General features: G+C 39.2%; 1 protein-coding gene across 1 annotated transcript in view; it reads left to right on the top strand.

Annotated features, from left to right (window-relative positions):
• Positions 1 to 21,157, top strand: part of LOC138930865 (uncharacterized) — a 50,323-nt gene that overhangs the window by 7,328 nt on the left and 21,838 nt on the right. The window contains exons 3-5 of the mRNA XM_070291256.1: positions 353 to 457; positions 6,853 to 6,911; positions 18,278 to 18,407. Of these exons, the coding sequence (XP_070147357.1) occupies positions 353 to 457; positions 6,853 to 6,911; positions 18,278 to 18,407 (294 nt within the window). The remainder of the gene's footprint in view (positions 1 to 352; positions 458 to 6,852; positions 6,912 to 18,277; positions 18,408 to 21,157) is intronic.

The following is a 21,157-nucleotide window of genomic DNA, read 5'->3' as shown; positions in this document are numbered from 1 at the left end:
TGTAAAACTGCTACTGGGCAGTGGGCTGTAGGCATTTTTACTTGCAGTCAAGGTGGACAGCAGAGGCCTTTTCAGGGAACAGGAGCTGAAGGTCCCAGAAGGCAGGCAGGGCAGCCATGCAGGCCAAGGGGGAAGACTGTCAGCCCCTGCCAGCTGCTGCCGTGACAGCAGTCTCCAGGGCTGTGGCCTTTCTCTGGGAGCTCTGAGGAAGCCCAGGGTAGGTCCTGGTTCAGGGATTCCTGCTCCCTGGTGAGACTGCACTTGTGTGGCAGATAGAGTCCCCCCGACCCTTGCCTGCAGAGAGAGCCCCTCTCCAGCACAGACTCCATGGAGGTCTGGTTTGCCTTTGCAGGGCCCATCTGTCTGGAGATGGACTTGAGGAATTCTCTCTGCAGCCCAGACATTCCCCCTGCTGCTACCGCCTCTGCGTTCTTTGGAATGGAACTATGTGTTGCAAGTAAGTTCTGGGTGCAATCAAGAGGGTGGCCTCTCCAGGCTATCAGCAGTCATAAAAGTAACCAGATTACCAGTTTCTTGCTTTGAGTCTTGCTAAGCTCCCATTCAAGTCTCCATTGGAATTTGGTGCTCATGGGGTGCAGGGAATGCAATGTGCAAACTGAACAGCAAGAATGACAGACACACACACTGTGTATTTCCTCTCCTATCCTTTTGCCAGTACTATGCTGTCTTGGTTACTACAGCTTTATAGGAAAGCTCAAAGTCAGTTATTGCCAGTCTTCTGATATTCTTTTTCAAGGTTACTTTGACTGCTACAGATTCTGTGCATTTCCTTAACAGATTTTAGGATCAGCCTGTCAATTTTCACACATATACAAAAGCCAGCTGGGATCTTAATTGGAATTATACTGAGTATACAGATCTGGGGAGAATTGCCACTTTGACAGTATTGAGTTCTCTGAAACATGACATGGTATATTTTGTCATTTGTTAGGTCTTCTGTGATTACTCTCAGCAGTATATTGTAGTTTTCAGTGTATAAGTCTTCATGTATTTCCTAAAATGTATCCCTACCGACTTCACTATTTTTGATATACCATTGCAAATAGTATTTAAGTTTTTCATCTTCTAATTGACTATTTCCAGTATTTAAGATATATACTTGATTCACATATAGCTACCTTTTATCCTGAGATGGTTGCCAAAATCTTGGCCCCCTGTCCACTGGTACCAAATTTTAAAAAATGCAGAGACAGTTTGGAGGAAATAGAAAAATGGCTTTATCTTTTCCTGGCAAAGGGGAATACACAGCAGGCTAGTGCCTCAAGAACTATGCCCCCTCTCTCTAGGGGATTGGAGAGATTTTTTTTTTCATTATCCCAATGAAAGTCTCGCTTTTTTTTTTTCTTTGCAAAGTTTCAAAACAGCCACAGCTGGTACCAGGCAACTCATCAAGTGTTTTTGTTTTACAGTTTGGTAAAATAAACTGAAATTTTACTGTTACAGTAAAAACCAAAAATTTACTGTTTGATCTGGTGTCCCTAAAGTTATTGACCTGGGACCTTCTTTCTGAAATGCAGAATGCTACAACAGGGTATTGGAGGAGGAGAATGCCATGTGTAGAGTATAATCTATATGGACTCAGAGAGTAGTTAGCTTTGTGAAGGACAAGTCTAGCTGCAAATATTTGTTAGTAGTAATAGCTAAAGAATAACCAAGATTGTTTAACTCTTGCAGGCCTGTTTGGCTGGTATGTGCTGAAGGCTGTTGACTCATTTCTGTTTTTGCTATAAGACCAGGCTAAATTCACTTATTAGTTCTAATAACTTTATATAGATTCTTGGCTTGGTGATTTAGTTGCTAAGTTGTGTCTGACTCTTGCAACCCCATGGACTATAGCCTGCCAGGCTCCTCTGTCCGTGGGATTTCCCAGGCAAGAATACTAGAGTGGATTGTCATTTCCTTCTCCAGTGATCTTCCTGACCCAGGAATCGAACCCAGGTCTCCTGCATTGCAGGCAGATTTTTTACCAACTGAGTTACAAGGGAAGTCCAAAATAGATTCTTAGGGCATTCTATATACATACTCATAATATTCCTGCAAATAAAGACAGTTTTACTTCCTTCCCCATCTACACACTTTTTCCCCTGGCCTTAGTTGAACTAATTAAGATTTCCAGTACATTGTTGAATTGCTCTTGCTGTTATTTAGTTGCTAAGTTGTGTCCAACTCTTTGGGGCCCCATGGACTGGAGCCCACCAGGCTCTTCTGTCCGTGGGATTTCTCAGACAAGAATATTGGAGTAGATTGCCATTTCCTTCTCCAGGGGATCTTCCTGACCCAGGAATCGAACCTGCAACTCTTGCTTGGCAAGGGTATTCTTTGCCATTGAACTACCAGGGAAGCCCCACATTGTTGAATAGCAGTGGTGAAAACAGGCATCCTTGCATTGTTCCTTTAATAGGAGGAAAGTGTTCAGTGTTTCACTATTAAGTATGATGTCAGCTGTAGTTTTTTCATAGATGACTTATTTCAGCCTGAGGAACTTCCTTTCTAGTCAGAATTTCCTAAGAAATTTTATCGTAAGTGGGTATTGTCTTGGATCAAATGCCTTTTATATATCTATTTAAATGGTAATAATTTTTCTCCTGTATCCTGTTAGTATGTTGAATTATATTGGCATGACCAAGCTCATGATAAAGCTCATTTATTATACTTCGTATATATAGCTGGGTTCAATTTGCCAACATTTTTTAAAGAATTTTTGCATTTATGTTCATGAAGTATATTGGTCTTAGATTTTGTGTAATGTTTTTGTTTAGTATCAGAGTAATTCTAGCCTCATTATGTAAGAGGAGACCTCTTTCTCTAGTTTTTGAAAGAGTCTGTAAAATTCATATTATTTCATCCTTGAATGTTTGATAGAATTCACTAGTGAAGACATCTGGGCCTGGAGTTTTCCTGGAAGTTTTTAAAAACAAATTATTTTTTTTAATAGATACAGGGAGTGGCATGTTAGAGCTGGCTTGTACTAGCTAATTGAAAGCTGATTGCTTTCATCTCTTTAATCTTCATTCAGTGATGTCACATTGATAGCTTGAAATTGACCATGGTTTACACTGTAGAAGCTAGATATACTTATAAATTAAGGACTTTATTTTCTTCTAGAGACCTGATGGTTAAAATCCATTCTTCTGTTCAGGTCTTCAATTTTTTTAAAATTTTTATTTATTTTTGGCTGTGCTGGGTCTTTGTTGCTGCTCTTTGGCTTTCTTTAATTTGCTGCAAGTGGTGCTGTTCTTTGCTGTGGTGCATGGGCTTCCCATTGAGGTAGCTTCTCTTGTTGCAAAGCATGGGCTGTAGGTGCAGTGGGCTTCAGTAGTTGCAGCACAGGGACTCAGTAATTGTGGCTCACAGGCTCTAGAGTACTGGCTCAGTAGTTGTGGCACATGGGGCTTAGTTGCTCCACGACATGTGGGAACCTCCCGGACCAGGGATCGAACCCATGACCCCTGCACTGGCAGGTGGATTCTCAACCACTAAACCACCAGGGAAGCCCCTTCAATTTCTTTTTGAGTGACTTTGGCAATTTGTATCTTTCTGGAAATTTGACAATTTTATGTATGTCCTTGAGTTTATTGATATAATTGCTACTCATAATATTCCCCTTACTATCCTTAAAATGTCTGGAGTATCTGTAACGATGGCCTCTTTCATTCTTTTTTAAAAACAATTTTATTGAGGTATGATTCACATATCATACAATTGAAAGTGTACATTTCAGTGGTTCTTAGTATATTTGCAAATATGTGCCACCATCACCACAGTCAATATTAGAACATTTTCATCATCTCAGAACAAAAGTCCATACACTTTAGCTATCACCCATCAGCCCCCTCATTCTCCCCATACTTAGGAAACCACTCTTCTACTTCATGTTTATATGGATATACCTATTCTAGACCTTTCATATGAAAGGAGTCACATAATATGTGGTCTTTTGTGACTGACTTCTTTCACTTAGCAGAATGTTTTCAAGGTTCATAAATGTAGCATGTGTCAGTACTTAATTGTTTTTTATAGCCAAATAATATTCATCATCTGGATATACCATACTTTAAAATCCATCCATCAATTAATGGACATTTGGATTGTTTTTGCCTTTTAGCTATTATGAATAATGTTGCTTTAAACATTCATCTACAAATTTTTGTGTGGACATATATGTTTTTGTTTCTCTTGGGTGTATAACTAGGCATGGAATCACTGCGTCATATGGTAGCTCTGTGTTGTGTATTTAGAGTCATCTTACTGCAGTCTATGGGGTCAAAGAGTTGGACACGACTGAGCAACTAAACTGAACTGAACTGTCAGTGTCTAGAGATGTTCACAGGGATTCTGATAGGGAGTGCATTTAATCTGTAAATCAAGTGGGGATTATTGTCTTTTTAACAATATTAAGTCTTCTGATCTATGGAGATGAGATGTTTTTCCATGTTTAGAGCTTTAATTTCTTTCAACCGTGTTCTTAAATTTTTTTTTTTCCTTTTGGTTGCACTGGATCTTGGTTCCCTCATGGGTTTTTTCTAGTTGCAGGGAGCATGGGCTACTCTTCATTGTTGTGCACAGGCTTCTTATTATGGTGGCTTCTCGTATTGCAGGAAACAGGCTCTAGGCATACAGACTTCAGGAGTTGTAGCACATGGGCTCAGTAGTTATGGCACACAGTCTTAGTTGCTCCACGGCATGTGGAATGTTCCCAGACCAGGGACCGAACCTCTGATCCCTGCATTGGCAGGTGGATTATTTTCCACTGTACCACCAGGGGAGTCCTGTTCTTAGTTTTTTTAATGTATAGTTCTTACACTTTTGTTAAATTTATCACCAAGTATTTTATTTTTTGATGCTACTGTAAATGGAGTTGCTTTCTCATTGTCACTTTTTTTGGATTGTTCATTGCAAGTATATAGAAATACAGTTGATTTTTATATATTGAAATTGTATTCTGCCACCTTGTTGAACACATTTATTAGTTTTAATAGTTCTTTAGTGGAGAAGAAAATGGCAGTGCACTTCAGTATTCTTGCCTGGGGAATCCCGTGGACAGAGGAGCCTGGTGGGCTGCTGTCCATGGGGTCACACAGAGTCGGACGCGACTGAAGCGACTTAGCAGCAGCAGCAGCAGTTTTTTAGTGGATCCTTCAGGATTTTCTATATAAAATCATGTCAGCTGTGAATAAAGATAGTTTTACTTCTAGCCTTTCCAATCTGGATGCCTTTTCTTTTTGTGTTGCCTGTCATAGCTAGAACCTCTAGCGCAATGATGAATAGAGGTGGGAAGAGAAGACATCCTTGTATTGTTCCTAATCTTAAGGAGAAAACATGCAGTCTTTCACCATTAAGTATGTTAGCTGTGCATTTTTTGTATGTGCCATTTGCCGGCTTGAGGAAGTTGTCTTCTATTTCTAATGTGTTGTGTGTTTTTATCACAAAAAGATGTTTGATTTTTTAAAATACCTTTTTTTGCACCTTTTCAGATTATCATGTGGTTTTTGTGGGGTCTTTTGTTTGTTTATTCCTTTTAGTTTTGGCTGCACTGCATCTTTGCAGGACATAGGCTTTCTCTAGTTGCAACAAGGGGGGGCTACTCTTTGTTGCAGTGTGTGGGCTTCTCATTGTAGTGACTTGTTGTGAGGTGTGCAGGCTTCAGTAGTTGTAGCACTGAGGCTCAGCAGTCTTAGCTCATGGGCTTAGTTGCCCCACGGCATGTGGGATCTTAGTCTCTGGACCAGGGATTGAACCCATGTCCCCTGCATTGACAGGTGGACTTTTAACCACTGGACCATCAGGGAAGTCCCTGTGTTTTATTCTATGGCTATGGCATTTTAAATTGGTTAAATTTTGGATGTTAAGCCAACCTCACACTCCTGGGCTTCCCTTGTGGCTCAGATGGTAAAGAACTCGCCCACAATGCAGGAGACCTGGCTTTGATCCCTGGGTTGGGAAGATCCCCTGGAGAAGGGAAAGGCTACTGACTCTAGTATTCTGGCCTGGAGAATTCCATGGACTGTATAGTCCATGGGGTCACAAAGAGTTGGATACGACTGAGTGACTTTCACTTTTCACACTCCTGGAATAGATCCCACTTGCTCACGGTGTGTAATTCTTTATATATGTTGCTGAATTCACTTTTTGGTATTTTTGTGGTGGATTTTTGCATCCATATTTATAAAGATATTAATCTGTAGTTTTCTTTTCATGTGGTGTCTTTGTATGGTTTTGATACCAGGATAATACTGACCTCACAGAATGAGTGAGGAAGTATTCTCTCTTCTTGTATTTTTTAAAAGAATTTTTGAGAGAGTAGTAGTAATTCTTTATATGTTTGGCATAATTCACCAGTGCAGCACTCTGGGCCTAGACTTTTCCTTTGGGGTAGCTTTTTGTTTACTAATTAATTCTCTTTACTTTTCATAGGTATGTTCATATTTCCCATTTTGTCAGTTTTGGTAGTTTGTGTCTTTTTAAAAATTTGCTCATTTCATCTAAGTTAACTAATGCTTTGGTATACAGTTATTCTTAGTATTCCTTCATAATCCCTCTATTTCTGTAAAGTCAGTAGTAATGTCTTCTCTTTCATTTCTGACTCTAGTAGTTTGAGTTTTCTTTATTTTCAATCTATAGGTTTGTCGATTTTGTTGATATTTACAGAGAACCAGGTTTTAGTTTGATTGATTTTCTCTGCTGTTTTTCTAGTCTCTGTTTCAATAGTTTCTGTCTAGTCTTTATTACTTCCTTGCTTCTGTTTGCTTTAGGTTTAGTTTGCTGTTTTCTGAGGTCTTATGGTAAAAGGTTAGGTTATTGATTTGAGATCTTTCTTCTTTTTTAATATAGGCATTTATTGCAACACCTGTACTTCTAAGCCTTGCTTCAGCTACGTCCCAGAAGTTTTGGTATGTTGTATCTTCATTTTCATTCATCTCAATATAATTGAGTTTCCTTTTTTTTATTTCTTCTTTGATCTATTGGTTATTTAGGAGCATGCTGTTTAATCTCCATGAATTTGTGATTTTCCCAAATTTCTTTCTGTTCTCTAGTTTCCATGTTAGCAGAAAACATACTTAATAGTATTTCTAATCTTTCAAGTTTATCATGGTTGATGATAAATATATCATGGTTGTTTTGTCAACTAGCATGTGGTCTATTCTGGAGTACATTCCATGTGTACTTGAGAAGAATCCTATTATTGTTGGGTGGAGAGTTCTATAGATATCTATTAGTTCTAGTTGGTTTATAATGTTCAAGTTTCTATTTTTTGTTGGTCTGCTGCTTAGGTGTTCTATATATTATTAGATATTGAAAATCTCCAACTAAATTGTTGAACTGTCTACTTTCCATTTATTTTTGTCAATGTTTCTTCATGTATTCTAATGTTCTCTTATTAGGTGCATATGTGTTTATAACTGTTATATCTTTCTGATAGATTGATCCTTTTATCATTATAAAATGTCTCTCTTTGTCTTTACTAACATTTTTGTGTTAAAGTCTATTTTGTCTGATATTATTATAGTCACATCAACTTTCTTATGGTTGCTGCTTGTATATCTTTTTTATTCTTTTCCTTTAAATCTATTTGCATCTTTGAAGTGTGTGTCTTGCAGATAGCATATTACTAGACTTTATTATTTTTTAATCTTTATTTTATTTATTTGGCTGTGCTGGGTCTTAGTTGTGGCATGCAGGATCTTCAATCTTCATTGTGGCATCTGGAATCTTAAGCTGCAGCACATGAAACTCTTAGTTGCAGCATGTGGGATCTAGTTCCCGGCCCCCCCACATTGGGAGTGCAGAGTCTTACGCTCTGGACCACCAGGAAAGTCCCTAGCCTTTTTTTCATATCCAGTCTGACAACTCTATCTTTTTTGCATAGTTTAATCCATTACACTTTCTATTAATACTGATGTAGTTGGATTTACTTCTACTTACCATTTTACTTTTTGTTTTCTATGGCTCATAATTTTTTTTTTTTGTTCCTCTATTCCTCATTTGCATTAAGTGAATATTTTCTAATGTTGCATTCTAATTTCATTAACTTTTTGGCTATATTTTTTAGTTATTTACTATATACATATTAATTTACCAGAATGAGCTGCAGATTTATAACTAATTTAATTCTATTGAGATACAGAAAAATTATTCCTGTGTAACTATTCGCTTTACCCTTTTCTGAGACTTCATTGTTATATATATATATATATATATATATATATATATATATATATGTATGTATGTATGTATATACTTCCCTTGTAGCTCAGTCGGTAAAGAATTTGCCTGCAGTGCAGGAGACCTGGGTTCGATCCCTAGGTTGGGAAGATCCCCTGGAGAAGGAAATGGCAACCCACTCCAGTATCCTTGCCTGGAAAATCTCATGGACCGAGGAACCTGGTGGACTGCAGTCCATGGGGTCGCAAAGAGTCGGGCACGACTGAGCGACTAACACACACACACACACACACACACACACACACACATATATGTAAGAGTCAGGTACCACTGAGCAACTGAGCATGAGCATGAGATATCTATATATATGACACCTATATATCTTCAAACCCAACAATATACTGTTATAATTATTACTTTATATAACTTAGGAGAGAAAGAAGGAAAGCTAGTATATATTCATAGCTTTTGTTATATCAACCTTCTTATGCATCATTTCTGGGTCTCTTCACTTGGCTTCTCTGGATTTGAGTTACCATTATGAGAGTCAGTTCCTAGGCAGGTTGGTAAGAAGTCTGGGGTCCCCGAGGAGGAGAAAGAGGCCTGGGGCTCTCAAAGTGGAGATCAGTTCAGTTCAGTCGCTCAGTCGTGTCCAACTCTTCGCGACCCCATGAACCACAGCATGCCAGGCCTCTCTGTCCATCACTAATTCCTGGAGTTCACTCAAACTCATGTCCATTGATTCAGTGATGCCATCCAACCATCTCATACTCTGTTATCCCTTCTCTTCCTGCCCTCAATCATTCCCAGCATCAGGGTCTTTTCAAATGAGTCAGCTCTTCGCATCAGATGGGCAAAGTATTGGAGTTTCAGCTTCAACATCAATCCTTCCAATGAACACCCAGGACTGATCTCCTTTAGGATGGACTGGTTGGATCTCCTTGGAGTCCAAGGGACTCTCAAGAGTCTTCTCCAACACCACAGTTCAAAAGCATCAATTCTTTGGTGCTCAGCTTTCTTTATATTCCAACTCTCACATTCATACATGACTACTGGAAAAACCATAGCCTTGACTAGACAGACCTTTGTTGACAAAGTAATGTCCCTGCTTTTTAATATGCTGTCTAGGTTGGTTATAACTTTCCTTCCAAGAGGTAAGTATCTTCTAATTTCATGGCTGCAATCACCATCTGCAGTGATTTTTGAGCACCTCCCCCCCCCCCCCCCGCAAAAAAAATAAAGTCAGCCACTGTTTTCACTGTTTCCCCATCTATTTGCAATGAAGTGATGGGACTGGATGCCATGATCTTAGTTTCCTGAATGTTGAGCTTTAAGCCAACTTTTTCACTCTCCTCTTTTTACTTTCATTAAGAGGCTCTTTAGTTCCTTTTCACTTTCTGCCATCAGGGTGGTGTCATCTGCATATCTGAGGTTATTGATATTTCTCCTGGCAATCTTGATTCCAGCTTGTGCTTCATCCAGCCTAGCGCTTTGCATGATGTACCCTGCAAAGAAGTTAAATAAGCAGGGTGATAAGATACAGCCTTGAGGTACTCCTTTTCCTATTTGGAACCAGTCTATTGTTCCATGTCTAGTTCTAACTGTTGTTTCCTCACCTGCACACAGGTTTCTCAACAGGCAGGTCAGGTGGTCTGGTATTCCCATCTCTTTCAGAATTTTCCACAGTTTATTGTGATCCACACAGTCAAAGGCTTTGGCATAGTCAATAAAGCAGAAAGAGATGTTTTTCTAGAACTCTCTTGCTTTTTTGATGATCCAGCGGATGTTGGCAATTTGATCTCTGGTTCCTCTGCCTTTTCTAAAACCAGCTTGAACATCTGAAAGTTCACATTTCGTGAATTGCTGAAGCCTGGCTTGTAGAATTTTGAGCATTATTTTGCTAGTGTGTGAGATGAGTGCAATTGTGTGGTAGTTTGAGCATTCTTTGGCATTGCCTTTCTTTGGGATTGGAATGAAGACTGACCTTTTTCAGTCCTGTGGCCACTGCTGAGTTTTCCAAATTTGCTGACATATTGAGTGCAGCACTTTGACAGCATTATCTTTCAGGATTTGAAATAGCTCAACTGGAATTCCATCACCTCCACTAGCTTTGTTCGTAGTGATGCTTCCTAAGGCCCACTTGACTTCACACTCCAGGATGTCTGGCTCTAGGTGAGTGATCACTGCAGATGGTGACTGCAGCCATGAAATTAAAAGACGCTTACTCCTTGGAAGAAAAGTTATGACCAACCTAGATAGCATATTCAAAAGCAGAGACATTACTTTGCCGACTAAGGTCCGTCTAGTCAAGACTATGGTTTTTCCAGTAATCATGTATGGATGTGAGAGTTGGAATATAAAGAAAGCTGAACACCGAAGAATTGATGCTTTTGAACTGTGGTGTTGGAGAAGACTCTTGAGAGCCCCTTGGACTGCAAGGAGATCCAACCAGTCCATTCTGAAGGAGATCAGCCCTGGGATTTGTTTGGAAGGAATGATGCTAAAGCTGAAACTCCAGTACTTTGGCCACCTCATGCAAAGAGTTGACTCATTGGAAAAGACTCTGATGCTGGGAGGGATTTGGGGCAGGAGGAGAAGGGGATGACAGAGGATGAGATGGCTGGATGGCATCACTGACTCTATGGCTGTGAATCTGAGTGAACTCCAGGAGTTGGTGATGGACAGGGAGGCCTGGCGTGCTGCGATTCATGGGGTCGCAAAGAGTCGGACACGACTGAGCGACTGAACTTAAGTGAACGGAATAACTAATTTAAAACATATAACTCCCTTGCTAACACTAGCGAAAGGGGACACTTTCTGCCTCCCTTCTGTTGTCTCTGTCAGAAGCTTTCTCTGTCCCTTTGTTCACTTTAATAAAACTCTGCTACACAAAAGCTCTTGAGTGATCAAGGCTGGTCTCTGGTCCGAAGCTAAATCTTGTTCTTTGGAGATCAAGAATCCATAATCTATCACCATAATGTATCAATTGGGAGTCATTTCTTTAACCAATATTGAGTTTAATAGTGTCTCACATTTCTCTGAGGCTCTGAACATTTTTTGTCAGCTTTCTTTCTTTCCATTGTTCAGATTGATTAATATCCATCAGTTTATCTTCAAGTTAACTAATTAGTCTGCCTGTTTAAATCCACTGTTGAATTTTTCTTTTCAGTTATTGTAACTTTGAATTCATACCTGAATTTTTATTTGTTTTCTTTTAAATTCTCTTTATTGATTTCACATCGTCATCACATCCTCCTTTAATTCTTTAATCATGACTTTTCTTAGTTCTGTGATTACATGTATAGCAGCTACTTTGAAGTCTTTGTTAAATCTGAAATATGTTCATTCTCACAGGCAGTTTCCCCCCCCCCCCACAGGCAATTTCTGTTGCCTGTTTTTTTTTTCCCCTGATATATAGGTCATACTTTCCTCTTGCTTTGCATGTTTCATAAATTTTTGTTGAAAACAACATATTAGATAATATAGCAACTCCTCCTCCCCATGTGGGGCTTGTTATTGTTTTTTTCAAGGTTATTTGTTTAGTGACTAGCTAGGTAATTTTAGATAATTTAGATTATTTTTGGTAATCCAGCGAGTCTCTAAATAAGTAATGCCTGTGCCCACACACATAAGATGTGTGGAACGTCTTTTGTTGCTCCTCAGTGTGCACAGCTTTAGGTATGCCCACAGTCACTCTGGAATGACAGTGCCTTTTGGCAGGACTCTCTTTGTCCCTGACCAAATGCAACCACTAATTGCCACTAAAACACTACTAATTGCCTGCTGATTGCATTACTGTTTTCAACAATACCCTGAGGCATAAATTATTCTGCAGACTGAGATTAGTTCTGTTCTCAGGCCTCTTAGCTCTCTCTTTCCAGGTTTTCTCTGGTAAATGAGTTGACCTACAGTTTAGTTTATATTGCCAATGAATCTATCAATGTCCTCTCAATTGCTTTTTACCATGTGTGGTGTTATGTGACACCATTTCTGATATCAAAGGCAGTGCATTTTTCCACAGCAGCCAATTTTCTGATTCTCCAGAGACAACTGGCCTGCTGATTGCTCTATTGTTTTCAACAATGTCCTGAAGCATAAATTGTTCTGCAGACTGAAATTAGTTCTGCTCCCAGGTCTCCTCCCAGCTCTTTCTTTCCCAGGTTTTCTCTGGTAAATGAGCTGACATGCAGTTTAGTTTCTATTTCCAATGAATCTATCAATGTCCTCTCAGCTTCTTTTCACCATGTATGGTATTATCTGACACCACTTTTGACAACAGAGGCAGCGTGTTTTTCAACACCAACCAGTTCTCTGATTCTTCAACCTCAACTGGGTGTCCTGTAAGTCAATTCAATTCTGAGACTAACATCACTGTTTAAAGATTGAGTCCTACAAGAATGTCTCCACTTCAGACAGCAGCCACAAATGGGGTGCCCTGGCTGCCTACCCTTCTGCCAGCCAACTACAAATTTGGGGATGCCCATGATGTATGGATGTGAGAGTTGGGCTGTGAAGAAGGCTGAGCGCCGAAGAATTGATGCTTTTGAACTGAGTGGTGTTGGAGAAGACTCTTGAGAGTCCTTTGGACTGCAAGGAGATCCAACCAGTCCATCCTAAAGGAGATCAACCCTGGGGTTTCTTTGGCAGGAATGATGCTAAAGCTGAAGCTCCAGTACTTTGGCCACCTCATGTGAAGAGTTGACTCATTGGAAAAGACTCTGATGCTGGGAGGGATTGGGGGCAGGAGGAGAAGGGGATGACCGAGGATGAGATGGCTGGATGGCATCACAGACTCGATGTACGTGAGTCTGAGTGAACTCCGGGGGATGGTGATGGACAGGGAGGCCTGGCGTGCTGTGATTCATGGGGTCGAAAAGAGTCGGACACGACTGAGCGACTGAACTGAACTGAATGACCCTCTCCTCAATTTCAATAATTTACTAGAACAACTCACAACACTCAGAAAAATGCTTTAGTTTCTAGTATTGATTTTAAATGATACAACTCAGGCATAGCTAAATGGAAGAGAGGCATAGGGCAAGGTACTGGGGGGAAGTAGAAAGGCAGGGTTTCCTTGCTGTCTTTAGACACACCACTTTCCCAGCACATTCAACCCGGAAGCTTCCCAAACCCTGTCATTTAGGGTGGTTTATGGATGTTTTATTACATAGGAATGATTGATTAAATCATCAACCAATGGTGATTGAACTCAATCTGCTGCCAAAAAAAAAAAAAAAAGAAATGAGGTTTTTTTTTTCTCCCTCTCTCCTGAAAAACAAGGAAAATAAAGAGAACAGTGAACAGGCTAGAGAAGAAACCTAAACTGGCCTGAAAGAGCTAGCTAATTTTAGTTTTAACTATTACTAATCTGGATTTCCCTGGTGGCTCAGTTGGTAAAACGTCTGCCTACAATGCGGAAGACCCGGGTTCAATCCCTGGGTCAGGAAGATCCTCTGTAGAAGGAAATGGCAACCCACTCCAGTACACTTGCCTGGAAAATCCCATAGACAGAAGAGCCTGGTAGGCTACAGTCCATGGGGTCACAAAGAGTCAGACATGACTGAGTGACTTCACTCACTATTATTAATCTGTAGTGTCTGTGCTAGATCTATTCTTCAGAAAGCTAACCTATCACCCCCTAATACTGTGTGAATTATGTCCTGCACTGGTATTTATCCTCCCTGTACTCTCTTGTAGCAGGTTACCCCTTATAGCTATTTACATTTCAGAAAAAAGGTCACAGGCCAATAACCCAGAAAGGAATGGACCCATATACCAGGCTGGCTGATGCCAGCAGTGACTATTTTATAATAATGCAAGAAGAAGAAGAATACAAAACCTTCACTCACCCTGGACTATGAGTTCCACCTATAAGATCCTCAGTACCCCAGGAAGGAGTATACAGTTCTTAGCATTAGCCTGCTGTGTTTCCCTTTTGTCAGGCAAAAATATAACTACTCTTTTCTATTTCCTCCTTACTGTCTCCATATTTCTATTTGCCATTGGTGGACAGGGAGCCAAAATTTTCGGCAGAAAATCTTCAGTCTTTCTCTCTCCAGAGGTCAGGGGAGAGGGGTGGGATGTTAAGACTGAAAGTTTCAGCTGTGGATTGAAAAACAATGCACAGCCTAAAAGTTGAGAATTGTGTTTTATTCAGTGGCCTTGCTGAAGACTGTAGCCCAGGATACAGCTTGTCAGATAGCTCTGAGGAACTGTTCCAAAGAGATAAGGCAGGAGCCACGATATATAGGAGTTTTTATTGAAAAACAAAACCAAAAACAAACTTGTAGTTGAACATCAAAAATTATTGTTAATCACAAAAGCAGACCTCTCAAGTTAATAATTTTAGTGCTTTTCTATGTGTGGTAAAATACAAGAGTCTGGGCTCACTGAAATTTTCCCTTTGATACGAATCTTAACTACCTAGGGCCAGTGTTCTGTTTTTCTTCATCCTGAATTACCCTCTGGGTGAACCACTGTAGATGCTTGCAGTGGCTGATGGCTTGATAGTAGGCAACATGTTGTCTGCCTGAATGGCAGGTAACATTTTTTTTGTCCACATATCCCTCTAATAATTTATTTGGTCCTTATAGTGACCAGCCCCTAACCTGAAGCTATCTGGGGACTCACCATGAGTTACCTCATTAGTATAAACTCAGATGTAATCTGAAAGCTCCAGTTTATCATCATCCTCAATAAAATATGTCATTTTCCATCATTTTAATTTTAACCACCATAATTTATATGAAGTGTTCTCTCCTTTTGATTCTGATCTACATTCCCCAACAACTAATGGTATTGAGCTTCTTTACATGTGCTTATTGGTTATTGGTTATCTATATGACTTTCATAAATATCTATTCAAATCATTTGCCCATTTTTTAGTTGGGTTACTTGTCTTTTTATAGTTGAATTTCTAGAGTTCTTTGTATTTTCTGGAAATTAGTTCCTTATTGAATAAATGATTCACAAGTATTTTTTCCCACTCTGTGGGTTGTCTTTTCACTTTCTTAGTGGTATCATTTGATGCACAGTTTTTTTTTTTATTTTGATGACTTCTAATCTTATATTTTGTCACATGTGCCTTTGCTGTCATATCTAAGAAAACACTGTAAAACCTAAGGACATGAAGGTTTACTCCTGTTTTCTTCTAAGAGTTTTTATAATTTTAGCTCTTGCATTAATATTTATCACCCTTGTGTATGTTATAATGTAGTGATCTAAATTCAATCTTTGGCATCTGGATATCCAATTGTTCCGTCACTGTTAGTTTTAAAATGATTCTTTCCCCCTTTGAATTGTCTTGTTACATTTGTCAAAAATCCATTGACCCTATATGTGATAATTAACTTTTGGACTAAATTCTTTTCCATTATCTATATGTCTTTATGGCAGTACCAGTCTGTCTTTTTTTTTTTTTTTTACTTTATTTTACTTTACGATACTGTATTGGTTTTGCCATACATTGACATGAATCCACCACGGGTGTACATGCGTTCCCAAACATGAACCCCCCCTTCTACCTCCCTCCCCATAACATCTCTCTGGGTCATCCCCGTGCCCCAGCCCTAAGCACGCTGTATCCTGCATCGGACATAGACTGGCGATTCGTTTCTTACCTGATAGTATACATGTTTCAATGCCATTCTCCCAAATCATCCCACCCTCTCCCTCTCCCTCTGAGTCCAAAAGTCCACTCTACACATCTGTGTCTCTTTTGCTGTCTTGCATACAGGGCCATTCTGTCTTTTTTTAAAATTTCTTTTTATTGAAGTATAGTTGAATACCAATGTGTTAATCACTACTGTACAATTAAATGTCTCAGTATATATATACTGAGACATTTAATACATAAAATACATATATATTTATTCTTTTTCATATTCTTTTCCATTATGGTTTATCACAGTATACTGAATATGGTTCCCTGTGCTATACAGTAGGACCTTGCTGCTTATCCATTATATAATATCAGTTGCATCTGCTAGCCACAAACTCCTGCTCCTCCCCTCTCCCACCCGCTTCCCCCTTGGCAACCACCAGTCTGTCTCTATGTCCCTGATTCTGTTTCTGTTTCATGTATAGGGTCCTTTGTGTCATACTTGAGATTGCACATGTAGGTGATATCATATGGTATTTGTCTTTCTCTTTCTGACTCACTTCACTTAGTATGATCATCTCTAGTTGCTGTACCACCCTGTCTTGATTACTGTCGTTTGTTAGTAGGTTTTGAAATTAAGAAGTATAAGATAGCCTATGTTATTCTTTCTAAACTAAGTTTTATCTATTCTGCATCTTTTGATTTTTTTTTAATCACCTTGTCATTTTCTACATAAAAGCCAGATAGGATTTTGATAGGGATTGAACTGAATCTGTAGATCAATTAGGTAATATGACCAATAGAACAATATTGTCTTTTAATCCACAAACATGGAATTTATTTTCATTTATTTAGGTCTTCTTTAATTTTTTCAACAACATTCTGTATTTTCAATTTATAAGCCTGAAATTTCTTTTGTTAAATGTATCCCTAAAATATTTTTCTTTTTGATGTCATCATAAGTAGAATCATTTTCTTCAGTTAATTTTCAGATTGCTAATTTCTATTATAAAGAGATACAATTGATTTTTGTATGTTGATATTGTATCCTGCCACCATGTTCTGCTCATGTATTAGTTCTCATAGTTTTTTTTTTTCATGGATTCCTTAGGTTATGCTATGTACAAGACTGTTATCTTCAAATAGAGATGTTTTTACTTCTTCCTTTCCTAACTGGATGCCTATTTATTTTTGCCTAATTACCTTGGCCAGAACCTCTAGTACAACCTCCAGAAGTGGCAATAGAAGTCATCCTTGTCTTGTTTCAGTTCCTAGAAGGAAATATTTTAGTGTTTCATCCTTATGTGTGATGTCAGTTGCATCTTTTTGTAGATTTCCTCCATCAAGTTGAGGAAGTCACCTTTTATTCCTAGTTTGTTGGATATTTTTATCATGAAAAAGTAGTGGATTTATGTTTTTTTTCCCTGTATCTTTTGAGATGATCATGTGGTTTGGGGCCTTCATTATATTAATTCAGTAGTTTATATTTTCTGATTTTTCTGTGTTATACCAAATTTGCATTCCTGGAATAAATTCCACTTGGCCATTGTGTATAATCTTTTATATATTGTTAGATTCAGCTTGCTGGTAATTTGTTAAGGATTTTGCCTCTATATTCATAAAAAATATTGGTCTGTACTTTTCTTGTTGTACCTAGTCTTGTTATGATATCAGAGTGATACAGCTTTCATAGAGTCAATTGGGAAGTGTTCCTCTACTATACTCTTACAGTAATCAAACAAGGAGACTACTAAACTGAGGTGGCTCTAATGACTTTTGGTAGTCCATGTAAGCCAGAGTCAATTCCTGTAAGTTTCTCAAGGTTAAGAAGAACAACTAATCACAAGCAGCCAACTAGACTTTCCAAAATAATGCTACCACTTAAGCTATAACTGATCAAATAATTTTCTTTTTGCTTTGCTTCTGTGTCTTCTCTATAAAATCCTTCCCCCTAGGTCCTGTTGGTGGAGTGCTTCTAACCACTTCTGGTTTTGTACAGCTTAGTTTGCATCAATGTTTGCTCAGATAAACTTTTAAAAAAAATTTAATTAGTTTATTTTGGGCTATGCTGGGTCTTTGTTGCTGTGCATGGACTTTTCTCTAATTGCAGTGAGTGGGGGCTACTTCTCTAGTTGTGGTGTGAGGGTTTCTCATGCTGTGGTGCCTTCTCTTGTTGCAGAGCACAGGCTCTAAGGTGTGCGGGCTTCAGTAGTTGCAGCATATAGGCTCAACTGTTGTGGCTTCTGGGTTCTAGAGTACAGGCTCAGTAGCTGTAGTGCACAGGCTCAGCTGCCTTGTGACATGCAGGATCTTACCGAATCAGGCATCAGACCCGTGTCTCCTGCATTGGCAGGTGAATACTTTACCACTGAGCCACTCGGGAAGCCCCAGATAAACTCTAAGATGTTTAATATGCTTCGGTATATGTTTTAATTGTCCTGTGGGCTTAGTCACTCAGTCATATCTGATTCTTTGCTACCCTATGGACTATAGCCCCTCCAGGTTCCTCTGTTCATGGGATTCTCCAGGCAAGAACACTGGAATGGGTTGCTGTTTCCTTCTCCAGTGGATCTTCCTGACTCTGGGATTGTACCCATGTCTCTTATGTCTGCTGCATTGGCAGGTGGGTTCTTTACCACTAAACTCACATGGGAAGCCCTTTAAATGTCCTGGTGGTATCCAAAGTAGATCACCAATGGTCCTAAGGAGCAATGAGCAAGAGCAGATACCTGCTGATCCCATTGTGCTCATTGCCTTCTTGCTCTGTCTGGGGGTCATGAATAAGTCCCTCTTGGATATCCAAGCTCTACTGTTTTTGCATAATGAGTGAGCTGACTTCACTTGAGCATTTCTTTTTCTAGACTGGGTCTGAAGTTGGACTGGTCTGACTTAAACTGCACTGGGCCAGTGTGAGGCTTCAAGTAAATAAATTTTGTTTTAAGAGAGAAAAAGAAAAAATGGGTTTGTTCAAGGCCAAAGAATCAGAGACTCCTCCATCTTGGATTCCAGTTAACTGGGATTATATGTATATATGAAAAATAAATATAAATATGTATATTATGCATATCAAGTATAAATGTGGATAAAAATTAAGATCCCCAAACCTATGTTTTTCTGAACAAATGGTTTACTTTTACCAAAGATAATCTTTTAATTACAGTGGCCACAGTAAGAAACTTTTAGCCTAGATGAGCTCATCTATTTATGAGAAAACAGTTATCAGCCAAATACTCAGAATGGTAGAGAGAATATTAAGTAAAAATTTATGGTGTTCCTTCTTTTCTAAATTCAGACTTCTGTGAGTTTGGTTTGGGGATACCCATTTGTTATTAATCCTTTCCACCCCAAGGACAACTATTACTTTCCTGCGTGTCTCTCATTATGTGTACTGAGGAACTAGCTCGGGTTTCTTCCTGCTGGGGAGCACAAGTTGTCACTGCTTACATGTACAGGCAGCTCAACTGTCAGGTTTGGACCCCCAAGAATGACTTGCGTTCCATTTGCAGCTAGTGTCTTACTGATTGTTGCTAGCTCTCAGGGGAATTGTCCAAGTCTTTCTTTCCTTTGGTTGTCTTTGCAAGTGGTCCTGGATCATGGGAAAACTACATGTTTTTACCATCTTTGGGGACGCTTGAAGTGTCCATGGTTAATCATAAAAGGCTTATTGCTTTGGGTTGGAAATAACTTGATAGGTATATACTTGACTTAAAGGTAAAGGGAAAAATATTAAAGAGCTCAATATTGCCAGGAATATTTACTGTTTTTGAAAACCTTATAAGATATTTGAGAAAATTTTTCTTTAAAGGAAGCTCTGGTTAGAAGTTTGGCAAATTGGAAGCTGATATTCACAGCCTGATAGGAACATTTTTAGGCTTTTCCCCTAAGCAAGAACTTCCCTGATAGCTCAGTCAGTAAAGAATCTGCCTGCAATGCAGGAGACCCAGGTTTGATCCCTGGGTTGGGAACATCCCCTGGAGAAAGAAATGACAATCCACTCCAGTATTGTTGCCTGAAAAATCCCATGGACAGAGGAGCCTAGCAGGCTACAGTCCATGGGATCACAAGAGTTGGATGCAACTTAGTGACTAAACCACCACCACCACCCCTAAGCTAAAATGAAACTATGCACCCAGAGCACAGAAAACAAAATGAGACCTTCTGAAGTCTTTGTGGAAAGATTTACTAAAACATTCCAAATAAGTTCAGTTCAGTTGCTCAGTCGTGTCCGACTCTTTGCAACCCCATAGACTGCAGCATACCAGGCTTCTCTGTCTATCACCAACTCCCAGAGCTTGCTCAAACTCATGTCCATCGGGTCAGTGATGCCAACCAACCATCTCATCCTCTGTCGTCCCCTTCTCCTCCCGCCTCCAATCTTTCCCAGCATCAGGGTCTTTTCCAATGAGTCAGTTCTTCGCATCAGGTGGCCAAAGAATTGGAGCTTCAGCTTCAGTCCTTCCAATGAATATTCAGGACTGATTTCCTTTAGGATGAGCTGGTTGGATGTCCTTGCAGTCCAAGGGACTCTCAAGAGTCTTCTCCAACACCACAGTTCAAAAGCATCAATTCTTTGGCTCTCAGCTTTCTTTATAGTCCAACTCTCACATTCATACATGACCACTGGAAAAAAAACATAGCTTTGACTAGATGAACCTTTGTCAGCAAAGTAACGTCTCTGCTTTTTAATATACTGTCTAGGTTGATCATAGCTTTTCTTCCAAGGAGCAAGCATCTTTTAATGTCATGGCTGCAGGCACCATCTGCAGTGATTTTGGATCCCAAGAAAATAATGTCCAACGATACAGCTCTAAGTCTAGAACATATGATTCTTTTGATTTCTGTCTTAGTTGGATATCTTCTCCCTGATATAAAGAAGCAAATTGATGATAGTTGGATGGGTGGGTTAGCCTCTTGATATCATTCAGGTTTCAACCCAGTTCTTTTAAGAATTAAAAATAATTGTAATTGTCTTACAAATAGAGTCTTTTAGAGAACTCAATTTGTGGCTCTAGAAGCAATTAAAGCCTATCTATCATTTTTACCAAATCCTAAATTTGCTCTATTTGTATCAAAAGTGCTTATAGATATTGTAAATGATCAGGATAGTAGAAACAAAACTGGAATTCAAAAAGAGACATGCACTCCAATGTTCACTGCAGCATTATTTACAATAGCCAAGACGTGGAAACAACCTAAATGCCCATTGACAGATGAATGGATAAAGAAGATGTCGAACATATATACAGTGGAATACTACTCAGCCATAAAAAAGAACGAAATAATGCCATTTGCAGCAACATGGATGCAACTAGAGATTATCATACCAAGTGAAGTAAGTCAGAAAGATAAAGACAAACACCATATTATATCACT

This window comes from Ovis canadensis, chromosome X (assembly GCF_042477335.2).
Source record: "Ovis canadensis isolate MfBH-ARS-UI-01 breed Bighorn chromosome X, ARS-UI_OviCan_v2, whole genome shotgun sequence".
In the NCBI taxonomy this organism is placed as follows: Eukaryota; Metazoa; Chordata; class Mammalia; order Artiodactyla; family Bovidae; genus Ovis; species Ovis canadensis.
This window is presented reverse-complemented; position numbering and strand designations above follow the sequence as displayed.